Below are 17,500 nucleotides of genomic sequence, written 5' to 3'. Positions count from 1 at the left end.
GGGATCTCGTGGGGCTTCAGGATGCCTTCTCTGCCTTTCAATGTCTCTTTAAGACCAAACTGACCAGAAGTGGACGATCTCTGTCTTGATGGAGTTTTCACGGTTTGCTTGAAGTCTTTTCTGATCCAGGGGCCGTCGACGGGGTTTTGCTTGGCTGACCTCTGCCCCCCTCTGTGTTGCTCCAGACGAGGACGCCCAGAGCTCCACCCCGTCCAGGAGAGTCAGTAAATCCTGCGTGAAGAACGTCTTCATGGTGGTGCTCATCCTGGTCTACCTGATGCTGACGGCCGTGGCCATGTTCCTGGCCTACCAGACCATCTCCGACTTCCTGGTCAAGGTCAACCAGCCCGTCATGTCGGTCACCTACAAAGAGGTCGACTCCTTCTCAGCCCCCGGTTGGTAGAAATGAACCATACCTCCAGACCACTGACCCACTGACCCTCCAGACCTCCAGACCTCCAGACCTCCAGACCACTGTCTGCTCCTGTCACTCCTGCTCTCTCTGAGGTCTCTTTTGTTTAAAAGGTTATATTATAAAAATCCACTTCCTAAAGATTTCCCAACAGTATTAATCATCTCCATACCTGGAGCAACGCCCAAAAAGTGTGGAAAGTGTGTCCTCTCTCTCCCTGGCTGGTTCCAGGTTATAAAAAGTGTGTTGCTCCAAGCAGCCAATCAGAATCAAACCCTATATAGTGTCATCAGGGGTTTATCCAATCACAATCAAGGTAGGCTCCTCCCTCTTTGACTCCTCCCACAATGAGGCACTTCCTCCACTTCCCAAGATGGGCGTGTGTGGGCGCAGCCAGTCCAGCTCACACAGACACAGCAGATTCTGAATGCAGCTCCTAGGATCTGATATTCTAATGGAGGAAAATCAAGGAGGCGCTAGAAACTTTGAATACGAGGTTTCTGGACCGAGCAGAGCAGGAGGAGGAGGTGAAGATGGAGGAGAGGAGAACTTTAAAATAGGTCATCAGTTTACACTTTAAGCCTTTTATTATACACATATTACATATAATTACATGTAATTATATTAACCTGGTCAAAATAGTAATTATCAGGAGCCATTTTTCATCCTATGTGTTGTAAACAAGCGTTGCTCAGTAAATCTGTGTTGAAATGAGTGTAAAGACATGAAGGGACAATATAAAGTCCTGCAGATGTTCAACATGTGTTTTACTCCTCACACAAATCAGACAGGAAGTGTCCACCTGAAGACAGAAATATGAAACAAAGTAGGTTTGAGGAGGAGGTTCTGGGGAGGGAGGGGGCGGGGTCGGGTTGTGGTCAGAGGAATCAGGAACCACGACGTAAAGTCAAGCGTTTGTCTCTTGTTGTGTGTGTGTGGCTGTGGTGAGCAGGCATCGCTCTGTTCCCGGGGAAAGCTCTGCTGCTGAGCTGCTCGCGTCACTACCACGACTTCATCCCGCCGCTGCTGGAGCCCGGAAAACCTCAGCCGGGAGACTGTGACATCATCCATGTGGCGTACAGCGGGCCCTTCAGCAACCACACCCAGGTAGGGCCCCAGCATTAACTGTGATCAGCATTAACTGTGATCAGCATTAACTGTGATCAGCATTAATTGTGATGAGCATTAACTGTGATGAGCATTAACTGTGATGAGCATTAGACTGTGATGAGCATTAACTGTGATGAGCATTAGACTGTGATGAGCATTAGACTGTGATGAGCATTAGACTGTGATCAGCATTAGATTGTGATGAGCATTAGACTGTGATGAGCATTAACTGTGATGAGCATTAGACTGTGATGAGCATTAGACTGTGATGAGCATTAGACTGTGATCAGCATTAGATTGTGATGAGCATTCAACTGTAAAGCATTAGTTTGTGATGAGAATTAGACTGTGATGAGCACTAGTCTATGATGAGGATGAGACCGTGATGAGCATTCGACTATTATGAGGATTAGTCTATGACGAGCATAAGGTTGTGACGAGCATTAGTTTGTGATGAGCATTCGACTGTTATGAGCACAAGTCTATGATGAGCATAAGATTGTGATGAGCATTACTCTGTGATGAGCATTCAACTGTTGAGCATTAGTTTGTGATGAGCATTAGACTGTGATGCGCATTAGACTGTGATGAGCATTAGACTGTGATGAGCATTCGACTGTCATGAGCATTAGACTGTGATGAGCATTCGACTGTGATGAGCATTAGACTGATGAGCATTAGATTGTGATGAGCATTTGACTGGGATGAGCATTTGACTGTGATGAGCATTAACATTATATAAGCATTAGTTTCTCTCGATGGCTCCAGCTGAGTGGCCTTTGAGCAGGTTCCACTTGAGGAGTAGAACCTGGAAGCTCGCTGGGTTCCAGAAGCTCATTCTCAGGTGATTGATTGTGACGTTCCTCTGCTGTGTTGCAGAAACGCGCCGTGGTCGTCCGCGGTCCCACCGACGTCCGGAGCAGGGAGCTCGTCTTCATGCAGTTCAGCCACAACGAGACGGAGGAGGACTTCAGCGCCATCACTTACATGCTTTTCTCCAAGTTCAGCGACCTGATGGACAGGTGAGCGCAGACGGCAGGTGAGCGCAGACGGCAGGTGAGCGCAGACGGCAGGTGAGAGCAGACGGCAGGTGAGAGCAGACGGCAGGTGAGCGCAGACGGCAGGTGAGAGCAGACGGCTGGTGAGAGCAGACGGCAGGTGAGAGCAGACGGCAGGTGAGCGCAGATGGACGTTGAGTGCATACGGAAGTTGAGCGCAGACGGATGTTGAGCGCAGACGGACGTTGAGCGCAGACGGCAGGTGAGCGCATACGGAAGTTGAGCGCAGACGGCAGGTGAGAGCAGGCGGCAGGTGAGCACAGACGGCAGGTGAGCACAGACGGCAGGTGAGAGCAGACGGCAGGTGAGAGCAGACGGCAGGTGAGCGCAGACGGATGTTGAGCGCAGACGGCAGGTGAGCGCATACGGAAGTTGAGCGCAGACGGCAGGTGAGAGCAGGCGGCAGGTGAGAGCAGACGGCAGGTGAGAGCAGACGGCAGGTGAGAGCAGACGGCAGGTGAGCGCAGACGGCAGGTGAGAGCAGACGGCAGGTGAGAGCAGACGGCAGGTGAGAGCAGACGGCAGGTGAGCGCAGACGGACGTTGAGCGCAGCCGGAAGTTGAGTGCAGACCAAGTTTTTGACCAAGAAATGTCTGAGTTTAATGTATTTCTCACTTATTATGCCGTATTGAGGTTTGGAGAAACACATAGAACCTCATTAAACTCTAGAAAAGAATTAGGAGAATAATAAATAAGGCTTTGTGTTGAGAAACCACTAATAAACTATTTAAAGTATCTTGCACCTTAACATTGGTGGACATTGTTTACTTAGAAACATTAGAAATATTATTTTCAGTGAAAAATTAAATATTTCACCACCACCACCAGTATTCAATTAGTTTTTTACATGAAGAGAAAATGATTATAATTTAAGAGGTAGTGTGAGAAATAATGCTCAAGATAGATGTTTCATTCTGGGAATCATATTATGGGATGGACTCAGCGACACAGTGAAACTGTGAATCTCTCTTGTGCTTCAGAAAAACATTGAAAGGTAAAAAAAATTCAGAGTAAGTTTCTGTAATGTTTTGTTTTACTGACGTTCAGAGTAACTTTATGGATTTTAAAGGAGAAACAGAAACGGTGATGATGAAGGCGTGATGATGGTGTGATGATGATGAAGGTGTGATGAAGGTGTGATGGTGATGGTGTGATGATAAGGTGTGATGATGAAGGTGTGATTATGAGGTGTGATGATGATTAAGGTGTGAAGATGATGATGATGGTGTGGTGATGAAGGTGTGATTATGAGGTGTGATGATGATGATGATGATGATGGTGTGGTGATGATGGTGTGATGTTGATGGTGTGATGTTGAAAGTGTGATGATGATGATGACGATGATGATGATGAAGGTGTGATGATGGTGTGGTGATGAAGGTGTGATGTTGATGGTGTGATCATGATGATGATGAAGGAGTGATGATGATGACGATGATGAAGGTGTGATGATGAAGGTGTGATGATGATGACGATGATGAAGGTGTGATGTTGATGGTGTGATCATGATGATGATGAAGGCGTGATGATGATGACGATGATGAAGGTGTGATGATGATGACGATGATGAAGGCGTGATGATGATGACGATGATGAAGGTGTGATGATGATGACGATGATGAAGGTGTGATGATGATGGTGTGATCATGATGATGATGAAGGCGTGATGATGATGACGATGATGAAGGTGTGATGATGATGACGATGATGAAGGTGTGATGATGATGACGATGATGAAGGTGTGATGATGATGACGATGATGAAGGTGTGATGATGATGACGATGATGAAGGTGTGATGATGATGACGATGATGAAGGTGTGATGATGATGACGATGATGAAGGTGTGATGTTGATGGTGTGATCATGATGATGATGAAGGCGTGATGATGATGACGATGATGAAGGTGTGATGTTGATGACGATGATGAAGGTGTGATGATGATGACGATGATGAAGGTGTGTGTCTCCTCAGTGTGAACCAGTCGTCCTTCATGAGGGAGTGTGAGAGGAACTCCTCCATGTGGACGTTCACCGGAGGGTTCCGGACGTGGGTCAAGATGTCTCTGGTGAAGACGTCGGGGAAAAGCAGTGAATCGGTGGAGTTTCGTCAGGAGGTACGACGCTGCAGCACTGAGGGAACATGAATTCACCCTCTCATTCTGGTCCTGCTGCCTGTTTGGGCAACATGTGGCGAGCGCCGCCGTCCAACGCTCCACGGTGCTGGGAGTCACATAATGGTTAAAGTCCTCCTCTCCTCCACCTTCACCTCCTCCTCCACCTCCACCTCCTCCTCCTCCACCTTCACCTCCTCCTCCACCTTCACCTCCTCCACCTCCACCTCCACCTTCACCTCTCCTCTATCTTCACCTCCTCCTCCACCTTCACCTCCTCCTCCATCTTCACCTCCTCCTCCTCCATCTTCACCTCCTCCTCTCCTCCACCTTCACCTCCTCCTCCACCTTCACCTCCTCCTCCACCTTCACCTCTCCTCTATCTTCACCTCCTCCTCCACCTTCACCTCCTCCTCCATCTTCACCTCCTCTCCTCCACCTTCACCTCCTCCTCCATCTCCACCTCCTCCTCTCCTCCACCTTCACCTCCTCCTCCTCCACCTCCTCCTCTCCTCCATCTTCACCTCCTCCTCTCCTCCACCTTCACCTCCTCCACCTTCACCTCCTCCTCCATCTTCACATCCTCCTCCATCTCCACCTCCTCCTCTCCTCCATCTTCACCTCCTCCTTTCCTCCACCTTCACCTCCTCCTCCATCTCCACCTCCTCCTCTCCTCCATCTTCACCTCCTCCTCTCCTCCACCTCCTCCTCTCCTCCATCTTCACCTCCTCCTCCTCCTCCACCTTCACCTCCACCTCCTCCTCTCCATCTTCACCTCCTCCTCTCCTCCACCTTCACCTCCTCCTCCATCTTCACCTCCTCCTCCTCCACCTTCACCTCCTCCTCCACCTTCACCTCCTCCTCCTCCATCTTCACCTCTCCTCCATCTTCACCTCCTCCTCCATCTTCACATCCTCCTCCTCCATCTCCACCTCCTCCTCTCCTCCATCTTCACCTCCTCCTCTCCTCCACCTCCTCCTCTCCTCCATCTTCACCTCCTCCTCTCCTCCACCTCCTCCTCTCCTCCATCTTCACCTCTTCCTCTCCTCCACCTTGACCTCCTCCTCTCCTCCATCTTCACCTCCTCCTCCTCCATCTTCACCTCCTCCTCCTCCATCATCTTCACCTCCTATTCCTCCATCTTCACCTGATGTGGGAGGAGTCAAAGAGGGAGGAGCCTACCTTGATTGTGATTGGCTAAACCCCTGATGACACTATAGAGGGTTTGATTTCTGATTGGCTGCTTGGAGCAACACACTTTTTAAAACCTGGAACAAGCCGGGGAGAGGGAGGAGAGACTTTCTTCACTTCTTCACTACCTTTAGGTAGTGGACTTCTATCATCTCCTCCTTTAAGAGACAGAACTCGTTTCTCTGCAGTCTGGTAGAAAACTGAAAAAAGTCTATCAGAATGTTGAGGAGGTGGAGGTGGAGGAGGAGGTGAAGGTGGAGGAGAGGATGACTTTAACCATCAGAATGTTGAGGATATAAAAGGCCAAACAGCCATAACGTGATGTTCTCTGTTCTTCTCTTAGTCTACGGTGGTGAAATTTAACGACAAAAGGCCGGAAGCAGAAAGGACCAACGAGCTCTTCTTTGCCGTGTTTGAATGGCGCGACCCTTTCATCCAGGAGATCCGACTGGTGAGCCTCCTCACTCCGCCCCCACCGCTCCGCCCCCCCGCTCCGCCCCCTCACTCCACCCCCCCGCTCCACCCCCCTCACTCCACCCCCCCGCTCCGCCCCCTCGCTCCGCCCCCGCTCCGACCCTCACTCTGCCCCCTCAATCCACCTCCGTGCTCTGCCCCCCCGCTCCGCCCCCTCGCTCCGCCCCCCCGCTCCACCCCCTCGCTCCGGCCCCCCGCTCTACCCCCTCGCTTCGCCCCCTCGCTCTGCTCCCTCGCTCCGGCCCCCCACTCAGCCCCCTCGCTCCGGCCCCTCACTCCGCCCCCTCGCTCTGCCCCCCCGCTCCGCACCCTCGCTCCGCCCCCCCCGCTCCGCCCCCCCGCTCCACCCCCCCGCTCCGCCCCCTCACTCCGCCCCCGCTCCGACCCCTCACTCTGCCCCCTCAATCCACCTCCGTGCTCTGCCCCCCCGCTCCGCCCCCTCGCTCCGTCCCCTCACTCCACCCCCCCGCTCCACCCCCTCGCTTCGCCCCCCCGCTCCGGCCCCCCGCTCCACCCCCTCGCTTCGCCCCCTCGCTCCGCTCCCTCGCTCCGGCCCCCCGCTCCGGCCCCCTCGCTCCGGCCCCCCGCTCCGGCCCCCCCGCTCCGCACCCTCGCTCTGCCCCCCCGCTCCGCACCCTCGCTCCGCCCCCCCGCTCCGGCCCCCCGCTCCGCCCCCTCGCTCCGCCCCCCCGCTCCACACCCTTGCTCCGCCCCCCCGCTCCGGCCCCCCGCTCCGGCCCCCCCGCTCCGCACCCTCGCTCTGCCCCCCCGCTCCGCACCCTCGCTCCGCCCCCCCGCTCCTCCCCCCCGCTCCGGCCCCCCGCTCCGCCCCCTCGCTCTGCCCCCCCGCTCCGCACCCTCGCTCCGCCCCCCCGCTCCGGCCCCCTCGCTCCGGCCCCCCGCTCCGGCCCCCCCGCTCCGCACCCTCGCTCTGCCCCCCCCGCTCCGCACCCTCGCTCCGCCCCCCCCGCTTCTCCCCCCCGCTCCGGCCCCCCGCTCCGCCCCCTCACTCTGCCCCCCCGCTCCGCCCCCCCGCTCCGCCCCCTCGCTCTGCCCCCGCCCCGCTCCGCCCCCTCGCTCCTCCCCCCCGCTCCGCCCCTTGCTCCGCCCCCCCGCTCCGCCCCCGCCTCGTTAAAGCGCTGACCTGACCACCCCCGGACGTGTTCTCCCCACAGATCGTGACGGCCAGCCCCTGGAGCGCCATGGCCATCCTCTGCGGCGTCTTCATGGCGCTTTTCAAAGCTGCTAATTTTGCCAAGCTGACGATTCAGTGGATCGTCAAGATGAGGAAGAGGCATCGGAGGAACAAACTGCGGGAGCTGGACCAGATCGGCTGAAACCCTGAGCAGGAGGTTCAGATCACTGCTTTTCCTAATCCCTGATCAGATCCGTTGATCCACCCTGACCTTTCATGATCTGGCTCTTACTGCCGGATCCACCACTTCTCTGTCAAGTCCATCTTCTTTAAACAGAGAAGGTTAAAGCTGAAACGTTCCAATGTAATTTTGGACGTGTGCTTCAGGGGCGAAGCTGAGAAAATGTGAACGTTGATGAACAATGTTGCTGGATTTTAAACTGCTTCTCAAAGTAATATTGTGATTTCAAAGGGAATGTTGTTGCATTGGTTGTGTGTGTACTACTGTGTTGCTGAAATGTCCCTGAGCGCTGTCATGGCCTTTATAAACCCAGAGAGATGTTTTATTCTGCTCCTTCTCATGATGTAGCTATGATCTGGCAGTACCGCTGCTTGGATAGGATTTTAGAATCCCATGTTTTCAAACTTCAAGAGAAATAAATCCTTTTCTCTTTCATCCCTGAACGTCTATGAAGTTATTTATCGGGCATAAAGCGACACGCTGTGATCACTCACTTTGAATCCATCCATTAATCCAGCTTCCGTCATGAATTCTGCTTCATCTGCGTTTGAGCGCAGACCTTTGCCAACGCCACATTTGTTTGTGGAACCGAGTTAGCATCGCGAGCATGATAGCTGTTAGCTCATCGAGGCTAACTGAGTAGCTCAGGCAGCGACATCATGTAATTCAGGTCAGTAGTTTTTTGTGGAAAGTTTGTAAATCACACCGATGCAATCCAATAAATGAATAAATTTGTGCAGACAAACGGCTCGGCCACCAGGTTACAGAGATGCTGCAAGGCATTCTGGGAGACGTATTAGTGCATTTATTACTGAAACATTTCTAAAGAAATTTGATGAGATAAAATGAGATGAATGGGACTTTTTTTTCAATCATCATCCAATCATGCAATTCAGGTGGGTAACTTCTGCAAAAACTTGGTAAAATACATACAGTGCATACATAAAAACCAATAAATAAATAACAACAACTAGATGAACACATAACCCTCTCAGCCAACTTTGTTGGTCTCTCAACTTCGGTGAAGGTAATCAAAATCAAAGCTCCACCACAGAGGTGAAACTATCTATCTATCTATCTATCTATATATCTATCTATCTATCTGGTGCAGTACTCCATGGGACCTCTAGGTGTCCCCACGTGATAAACGCTGTCTCTCCTGATGCTCTGGTTTCCCACGCGGGGTGGCGTCCATGAACGCAGCGCGGCTGAGGTCAGAGGTCATGTTGTTGTTAGCTGCAGCGATGGAGGAGAAAAAGCTGTAAATCTGCACGTTGGGAAGCTGTGAAGGTATCTAGCAGTCCAGTCTCCGTACACACACTTTATAGAAGCAGCACGGGCTCGCTGAACTCCCTCGCGATTTTTAAAACGAGGCATTTATTCCCCCAAACACGGGGTTTGGGGGAAACGCTGCTGTTGCTATGTTAGCATGTTAGCCTCAGCAGCTAGCAGCCCCCAGCTGAGAGGTAGAATTATAACATTTCAGAAAAAACTAGAGAAATATCATCTTTGACATTCCAGAGAGCCTGCAAGATAGTAATAAGTCTGGTTTTCTCTGTGTTTGCTGAGTATCCGGTTTCATCTGTTCCGTCCATCTGAATCAGTGCTCGTGAAAGAGCTAGCTGCGGCTAGGCTAACAACAACCACACCTCCTCAACGTTATTTATCTCAATAACTTAACTCTCTTCTCCTCAGACACCTTAAAGCACAGATTAATCAGCTGGGATAAACCTCTTTATGTCACGGTCACGCTCAGTCAGAAAGAATCAAACTTTTTTTTTTTTACGAATAGAAAACAGTTTATTAATCTCAGAGATTAGATGGATTCTACTCTGGATTTAAGAACTGGGTCAATCATTCAAATCTACGAACTCCAGGACCAAATATTTATTTAGATTCTAAATGAAACACTCAAACAAAAATCCCTATGTCTAAGTTAACTTGGTATAACTCTATTTTAAGTGTAACTAGTGGTTATGGGTGAATTATTGAGGGCAGGTATGAAGATGAGCTCAGATCCAATCGTCAGATGTTGATGTGATCAGCAGCTGCTCTCTGGAGCTTTTTACAGAAGTGATAAGTGCTGAAGAAGCACGTTGGTCATTATCGTCCTATTTTAGACTGATCTTTTATTAACTCCCGGCAGGTTGGAGGGAAACTCTTTCCCCAGAAGAAGATTTATCAGAATAAATGTTCAAAGTTTCTGAAGTTATTTCACCAAGTTTAAAGACGTTTGATTTAACCGCCGTCACGTTTCTGCTGTTTTGAGGTTGGATAAGATTGATCGGTTTTCGGAACTTCGATCTTTTATTGTTAAATCTTTACTTTTAGGATTTGTGTTTTGCACAGATGTGTTTGACGCTACAAATGTTTTGAACTAAGAGTATTTCTGTAGCAGGAAATATTTGTTGTTCTGACTTTGGCAAGTTTTTTTTTTGGTTTTGTTTCATCTTCATGTGTTGTGACTTGAGAGTTGTTTTTGTGACTTTGGAACTTTTACAAACAATGTTGTTGTTTTTTTTGTCCTCTCGCTTTGAAGTGAAAAAAAAGGAGTAAATCTTAAGTTTTGAATCACATCACTTTCCAGTTTATGGTGACACAAAAATGCCCTTGAATGTTTTAAAAAAAAACCCCAACTTGAATTAAGAAAGAACATCAGCGGTGACGTCATTTTGTGACTTTGTTGAAGTTTACTGAAGAGAAACAGGGAGTCGTGTCCGTCCTCCGCTTCGTCTTCCTCCAGAGCCAAACAGCTTCCTGACGGGGTTTTGAGGATGTCTCTCCACTATTTCCTGAGGCTTGTGCTGTGAAGACGCTGCCTCTCTCCACAGAGTCTCTGACCCGCAGTGAGTCTGTGCCTGCCGTTTGTTTCTCAGCCCGTTTGTGGCCGTTAACATGCCCAGACGGAGCCCGGGTGTTACCCTAGAAGCCGCCCCGCTGGCTGCAGATTTGCCCCGCTGGCTGCAGATTTGCCCCGTCAGCAGCCTGGAATTAGACGAGTCTCCAGGTCGAACTCTGCCAGTATTTGCACTTGTGGGACTGAGACGTGTGTGGTGGCGACAAACGATCTGCTTTCATGATATTCAACAATGGTTGAACAGAAACAATATATTTTAACACTCGCTGCAGGATCTCATTGGTTATTATTGGACGGGTTGATTGCAATATTTAGTTTCACCCTTTAAGGCTGACGGACTTTAGTGTATCTGGTTAATCTCTTGTTGGAGTTGGTTTGGCGCTTGTTGTGTCCATATTCTGGTTTTCCTGTTTGGTCTGATGTAACAGTGAGTTTTCCCACATCATTAGTGCATCGCATTGTGTCGTTTGACTCCACAGTTTTTACAGCTCAGCAGCCCTTTTTAACCTGTAGTACCACTCTGTACCACAAGATGGTGCAGCGAGTCACAACCAGCCGTCTCGCCTTCAGTACAAACAGAAGAAGCTTCAGATGTAGGTGCTGCACCTCAATACTGCCACCCAGAGCACAAACAAAGTATTACTCTACATTCTGTACCTTCAACGGATCAGTGTTTAGTACCGTATTTTCCGCCCTATAAGGCGCACTGGTGTATAAGGCGCACCTACATCAATTGACATAATTTATAACTTCATTCATATATAAGGCGCATGGAGTAGACCAGTGGTCAGCAACCTTTACAGCTCAAAGCTATTAGGTTACATTTTCCACTGATTCTAACACCCAGAGAGGTGCACACACTTTATTTTGATAGTCCTCCCTGCAGCCTATGCCAGGAGGACACTACACACAAAACCTTCTTCACTGCTGGTTGACAACTTACAACTACCGGTAATAATAATAATAATAATAAACTAAACTACATGAACTAAGCAACAAAAACACAACACAACACAATTATTACCGACACCATAAACCAAATATAACCCCCAATAATTGCATTTAAAACACCACAAACAGCTGCAATGAATTATGGGAGTTTCTATCGGCTGCACTGAGGAGCTCAGGTTGAATTTGTCGCTGCAAGGCATGATGTCCCATCATGCCTTGCAACGACAAATTCATGTTTTGTGTTGTTGGAGGTTATTGTGGGTCGTTGTTGGGCTTGGTGTTGTGTTGATTGTGTTGATTGTGTTTATGTGTTTTTGTCCCCCAGTTTAGGGAGTCATTATTTCATCTAGTTTATTTTGGTTTGTTAGAATGTTGGTGTGCAACCATGAGTGATGAATGTGTTGTGCGGAGTGTCGTCCGCTCTGAAGATCCGGTTGCAAATTTAGAGTTGTCAAAATAAAAGCTTCTGGTTGTTCAGCTGTGAAATAGCAGTCTTGAGTAGAACAATTGTCCATATATAAGGCGCACCGGGCTATAAGGCGCACTGGCAGCTTTTGAGAAAATTTGAGGTATTTAGGTGCGCTTTATAGGGCGGAAAATACGGTATATAAACATCGATACGCAATAATTAATCAATGTGTAATATTGGGTAATGACTTGAGCCGACATTAACATACCAGGATGCAAAATCAGTTAACGGATGTGTTTCTGTCACCTTTTATACAGGCGCTCAATAGAAAGCATCCAAGAATCAATGTGATCAACTGTTAAAATCAACTGAAACGCTTAATGAATTAAACATTGACATAAAGGAATAGAAATGATAAAACATTAAAAAACAAACAAAATGGAATGGAGTGAAACGCAATAAACCTAAACAGCTAAAACAGCAGTGAGAAAAAAAAAATCTTCCTTTAAAAAGGATTTCTATGGATATAAAATAACCCACGAAACTCAAAAGGTAATTGATGATTTTGTTTGTTTATTTGTCTTGGACTTGTTTGTGTGTACTCGTGGACTAAATGTCTGTGTCTTTCCCCAGTGATGGGCTGAAATCCTCCACAGTTCAAAATGGCCAAAGACAGGAAGTGTATCCTGTGTGAGACGGTGTGTTCGTCCAAACAGGTGCGTGGAGGCGGAGCCTCTGCTGCTGACAGGCTCCGCCCACTCTCCCACAAAAACACTCTGAACAACTTCCTCCTCCCGTGTTTTGCTGCTGTTTGGTCATTATTTCACTGCAGCCTGAGTTTAGGCCACAGAATGGAAAAGTACTTGTAAGCTGTGGTTGTCATTGTATTATTATCTATTATTATAGTTCATTTACTCTTGTCTGCTTTCTGGAGCGATAAACAAACTTTCCCAATTCAAGAGAAACGACATTTGTCAAACACAAATATGTATCAGTATTAAACTTGTACTGAACTATGTACATGCTGAGTGAACGTTTTCAAGCACTTCCTGATTTTATGGTTGATGATTATTAATCAAGTCAACCAGCTGCTTATGACACCTGAAAACATCACACACACACACACACACACACACACACACACGATTCATGAGGCCCGTTTGCTTTCATCATCTGTGACGTCGCAGAAAAGAAAGTTTGGTTGAATGTGGACTACGTATCAAGGTTCAAGGTTCAAGGTTCAAGGTGTTTTATTTGTCATTTCCACAGTAAAAGCCAGGTTTCACAGTGTCATGAAATTCTTACTTTGCCGTCTACCTTGGTGCCGACATACATAAATAAATAAGTATATACACAAAAAATAGAATAAAATAAAATGTGTGTGTGTGTGTGTGTGTGTGTTGCCGGCGGCGCTGCAGGAGATGGAGGAGCACATCAGAAGTATGCTTCATCACCGCGAGCTGGAGAAGCTGAGAGGACGGTGAGTTTTTCTCCACGTCGTCTTTTCACCATGACTGCCAACACGGTTGCGTTTTACCGCAAAGGGTTGCACGACTTCTAATGTCTTTCTTCATTCTGTCCTTGACTCACTTTTTCAATTCACCCGTCTCTGTGGGCATTCTTAAAAACCGTCAAAACCACCTCCAGCCACTCGACGGACGCAGTGTGCTTCTCTTCCACGTGTTGAAAGTTGTAAAATGTCCCAGAAGTTAATCAAACTAAACCAAAGCAACGTTCAGTCAGTGCCGTTGGTTTTCCAGCTTCATCTGTCGTGTTCCGCCGCAGGACTCGCCCTGTACGTCGGTCTGTGTTCGGTGACAAACCTGCAAGAATGAGAGAAGAGAGACGACCCCAGTGTCCAGACAAATAAAGAGTCAAAACAATCAGTTAGCTGAGACATGAAATCACCTCCAAGCTGAAGTTCGTCCATCTGCAAAGATCTTCACTTCGCTGCACAGTTTTATTCAAAGTTAAAGTACCATATTTTCTGCCCTATAAGGCACACCTACATTGATTGACATAATTTACAACTTCATTCATACTACTTCATTCAACTTCATTTATAAGGCGCACCGCCCTATAAGGCGCATGGAACAGACCAGTGGTCAGTAACCTTTATAGATCAAAGCCATTAGGTTACATTTTCCACTGATTCTAACACCCAGAGAGGTGCACACACTTTATTTTGATAGTCCTACCTGCAGCCTATGCCAGGAGGACACTACACACAAAACCTTCTTCACTACTGGTTGACAACTTACAACTACCGGTAATAAACTAAACTACATGAACTAAGCAACAAAAACACAACACAACACAATTATTACCGACACCACAAACCAAATATAACCCCCAATAATTGCATTTAAAACACCACAAACGGCTGCAATGAATTATGGGAGTTTCTATCGGCTGCACTGAGGAGCTCAGGTTGAATTTGTCGCTGCAAGGCATGATGTCCCATCATGCCTTGCAGCGACAAATTCATGTTTTGTGTTGTTGGAGGTTATTGTGGGTTGTTGTTGGGCTTGGTGTTGTGTTGATTGTGTTTATGTGTTTTTGTTCCCCAGTTTAGGGAGTCATTATTTCATCTAGTTTATTTTGGTTTGTTAGAATGTTGGTGTTCAACCATGAGTGATGAAGGTGTTGTGTGGAGTCTCGTCCGCTCTGAAGATCCGGTTGAGAAGTTAGAGTTGTCAAAATAAAAGCTTCTGGTTGTTCAGCTGTGAAATAGCAGTCTTGAGTAGAACAATCATCCATATATAAGGCGCACCGGGCTATAAGGCGCACTGGCAGCTTTTGAGAAAATTTGAGGTATTTAGGTGCCTTATAGTGTGGAAAATACGGTAGGAAGTTAATTTCTCATCCAGAGGTACAACAAAGCAGGTTGACGCTGGTTCCCAGGCCTGTGTGTGTGTGTGTGTGTGTCAGTGTGTCAGTCCACTTCTATGTGGTTCACACAGTTGAAGCAGGACTGTCCTCAGATCAGATGTCCCTCCAGCGCGGAGGCCAGAGACCTTGAAGAGTCTCAGAGTGGTACAGTTTCTATAACTCTTCTGGTGAATACGAAGAACAAAGACTCGTGGCCTCGCAGGCGTGAAACAGCGAACCGTGATTCAAATAGATGTGCCATAACTTGCAAAATGTTAATTCCCATCATGTCAAGTACTAATAATGAACACGGAGTACAAATTCACCCGGCCGTCTTCACGTGAACATTTGTAAAGGAAACGTCGGCACCGGTCCTCGGGGTTGAACGTGGTCTGCAGAGTTCAGCGTGGAGGTATTTGGGTCAGGGGGAACGTGAGCGGGGGGGGGGGGCACGTGCCTCCGCTCGGGGTAAGCAGATACCCTGGCAGCTGATTCCACTGGAGCTCCATATATTTAGACACAATCTCTCCGGAACAACAGGCGCGACCGTTACCGAGCAACTGCTATCTGGTGACACTGAGACCAGTGAGTGTGAGGCCCTGTGGCTGCCGCTCCCACTGACCCAGTGGGGAAACATCAGCGCCTTCAGACCGTCCAGCAGAGCAGCAGAGGAGCGGGTGTTGCGATGATTTAAAAAAAAAACAAAAAAAAACTGTGGTTAGTGACTCTGTGGGATGGTTTTTGGTCATGTGCCGTTAAATCGTCTTGACATGGCTGAGCAGAGCGACTTGATCCGCCTCGCAGAAAGTCTCAGCCGAAGGAGAGGCAGCAGAGCGGAGGAGGAACCGTATTGACGTGAAGGAACCTTCTGGAGATCCAGAAAATCCTCCGCAGGTTGTTTTTGGTCTCGGCCTTCCTTGTTCTCTGAAGCACAACATGCAGGACCACAACCTGAGACAAACCTGCTCGTATAATAATGGTCAATACATTGAGTTGAGTCAACGTATTTTATATACGGAAGTCATTCATCCCAACAGCTGCTAGGATATTTAACAACTCACTGTAAATGTCCTACATTCCCCTCATGGACCGTTACACCTGCACTGAGTACATCTCACTTCCTATCTATCTACACATTTCTGTCATTTACTCTATTTTTAGAGGATTTCTTTGTTTTTTACTGGATTGTTTATTCTTTATTTTTACTTATTCTATTTTCTTGTGCTCTTTTTTGCTCCTGTTGAGATTTACATATGTTTACATTTTTAATTCTTTCATTTTATGATTCTGCACCTTCTTACCGTGAGCTGTTGCCAGGTTGTGTTTCCCCCTGGGGAGGAATAAAGCTCTACTTTACTTTACTTTACTTTACTTTATATCCCCACCTATTTTTTTAATTTTTTTAAAACCTCCACCAAAGAGAAGATGCTGTTTGTGTCTAATATTCACACTTTGTGTTTGAGTCTTTCATTTCTGACAAACATTTTTCCTTTTCCATTTCTAACACCCGGAGGTTTTGAACCGACGACCGCTGCAGCTTCGAGTGTGTGACTCGGTTTGAGGTCATTGTTCTTGTACTGCAGTAGATACTGGAATCTCACTGCAGCTGAGGAACGGTGTGTGTGAGTGAAACGGGCTGGTGTTGATGTGAGTGGCACCCAGGGCCGCCCCTGGCCAAGTGGGGGCCCTAAGCAGGATTTTATTTTGGGCCCCCCCCTTCCAATAACATAATAATAACTAGAAAATTCCCGCGGAAATTTTATTGTGCCTGCCACCTGCCGCCCCCTGCTGCCGAGCGAGGCCGCGGCGGGGTCAAAAGTACATGGAAACCATGTCATTAGCTAGTGATTCTCGATCGCAGCGCCACCACGAGGCCACCCTCCAAATTTCAGCTAATTTGAACAAACTTGTTAGCATGCGATGCTAACACCTGTGCTTTAAATACGTGGAAACCATGTCATTAGCTAGTGATTCTCGATCGCAGCGCCACCACGAGGCCACCCTCCAAATTTCAGCTAATTTGAACAAACTTGTTAGCATGCGATGCTAACACCTGTGCTTTAAATACGTGGAAACCATGTCATTAGCTAGTGATTCTCGATCGCAGCGCCACCACGAGGCCACCCTCCAAATTTCAGCTAATTTGAACAAACTTGTTAGCATGCGATGCTAACACCTGTGCTTTAAATACGTGGAAACCATGTCATTAGCTAGTGATTCTCGATCGCAGCACCACCACGAGGCCACCCTCCAAATTTCAGCTCATTTGAACAAGCTTGTTAGCATGCGAGGCTAACACCTGCAATTTAAATACGTGGAAACCATGTCATTAGCTAGTGATTCTCGATCGCAGCGCCACCACGAGGCCACCCTCCAAAATTTCAGCTCATTTGAACAAGCTTGTTAGCATGCGAGGCTAACACCTGCAATTTAAATACGTGGAAACCATGTCATTAGCTAGTGATTCTCGATCGCAGCACCACCACGAGGCCACCCTCCAAATTTCAGCTAATTTGAACAAACTTGTTAGCATGCAATGCTAACACCTGTGCTTTAAATACGTGGAAACCATGTCATTAGCTAGTGATTCTCGATCGCAGCGCCACCACGAGGCCACCCTCCAAATTTCAGCTCATTTGAACAAGCTTGTTAGCATGCAATGCTAACACCTGCAATTT

The 17,500-nt window shown here is 48.0% G+C and overlaps 2 protein-coding genes across 2 annotated transcripts in view; both read left to right on the top strand.

Annotated features, from left to right (window-relative positions):
- Nucleotides 1–8,077, top strand: part of pacc1 (proton activated chloride channel 1) — a 9,823-nt gene extending 1,746 nt beyond the window's left edge. Inside the window, exons 3-8 of the mRNA XM_080513528.1 lie at nucleotides 186–395; nucleotides 1,365–1,519; nucleotides 2,402–2,544; nucleotides 4,555–4,696; nucleotides 6,228–6,335; nucleotides 7,534–8,077. Coding sequence (XP_080369654.1) covers nucleotides 186–395; nucleotides 1,365–1,519; nucleotides 2,402–2,544; nucleotides 4,555–4,696; nucleotides 6,228–6,335; nucleotides 7,534–7,695 — 920 coding nt within the window. The 3' untranslated portion in view covers nucleotides 7,696–8,077. The remainder of the gene's footprint in view (nucleotides 1–185; nucleotides 396–1,364; nucleotides 1,520–2,401; nucleotides 2,545–4,554; nucleotides 4,697–6,227; nucleotides 6,336–7,533) is intronic.
- Nucleotides 8,078–8,966: 889 nt separating this feature from the next.
- The window catches only part of znf106a (zinc finger protein 106a), a 29,154-nt gene continuing 20,620 nt past the window's right edge, over nucleotides 8,967–17,500 (top strand). The window contains 3 exon segments of the mRNA XM_080512915.1: nucleotides 8,967–9,024; nucleotides 12,585–12,667; nucleotides 13,370–13,431. Of these exon segments, the coding sequence (XP_080369041.1) occupies nucleotides 12,614–12,667; nucleotides 13,370–13,431 (116 nt within the window). The 5' untranslated portion in view covers nucleotides 8,967–9,024; nucleotides 12,585–12,613.

This window comes from Blennius ocellaris (assembly GCF_963422515.1).
Source record: "Blennius ocellaris genome assembly, chromosome: 17".
In the NCBI taxonomy this organism is placed as follows: domain Eukaryota; kingdom Metazoa; phylum Chordata; class Actinopteri; order Blenniiformes; family Blenniidae; genus Blennius; species Blennius ocellaris.
The sequence above is the reverse complement of the archived record's forward strand: the minus strand, read 5'-3'. Positions and strand labels throughout refer to the sequence as shown.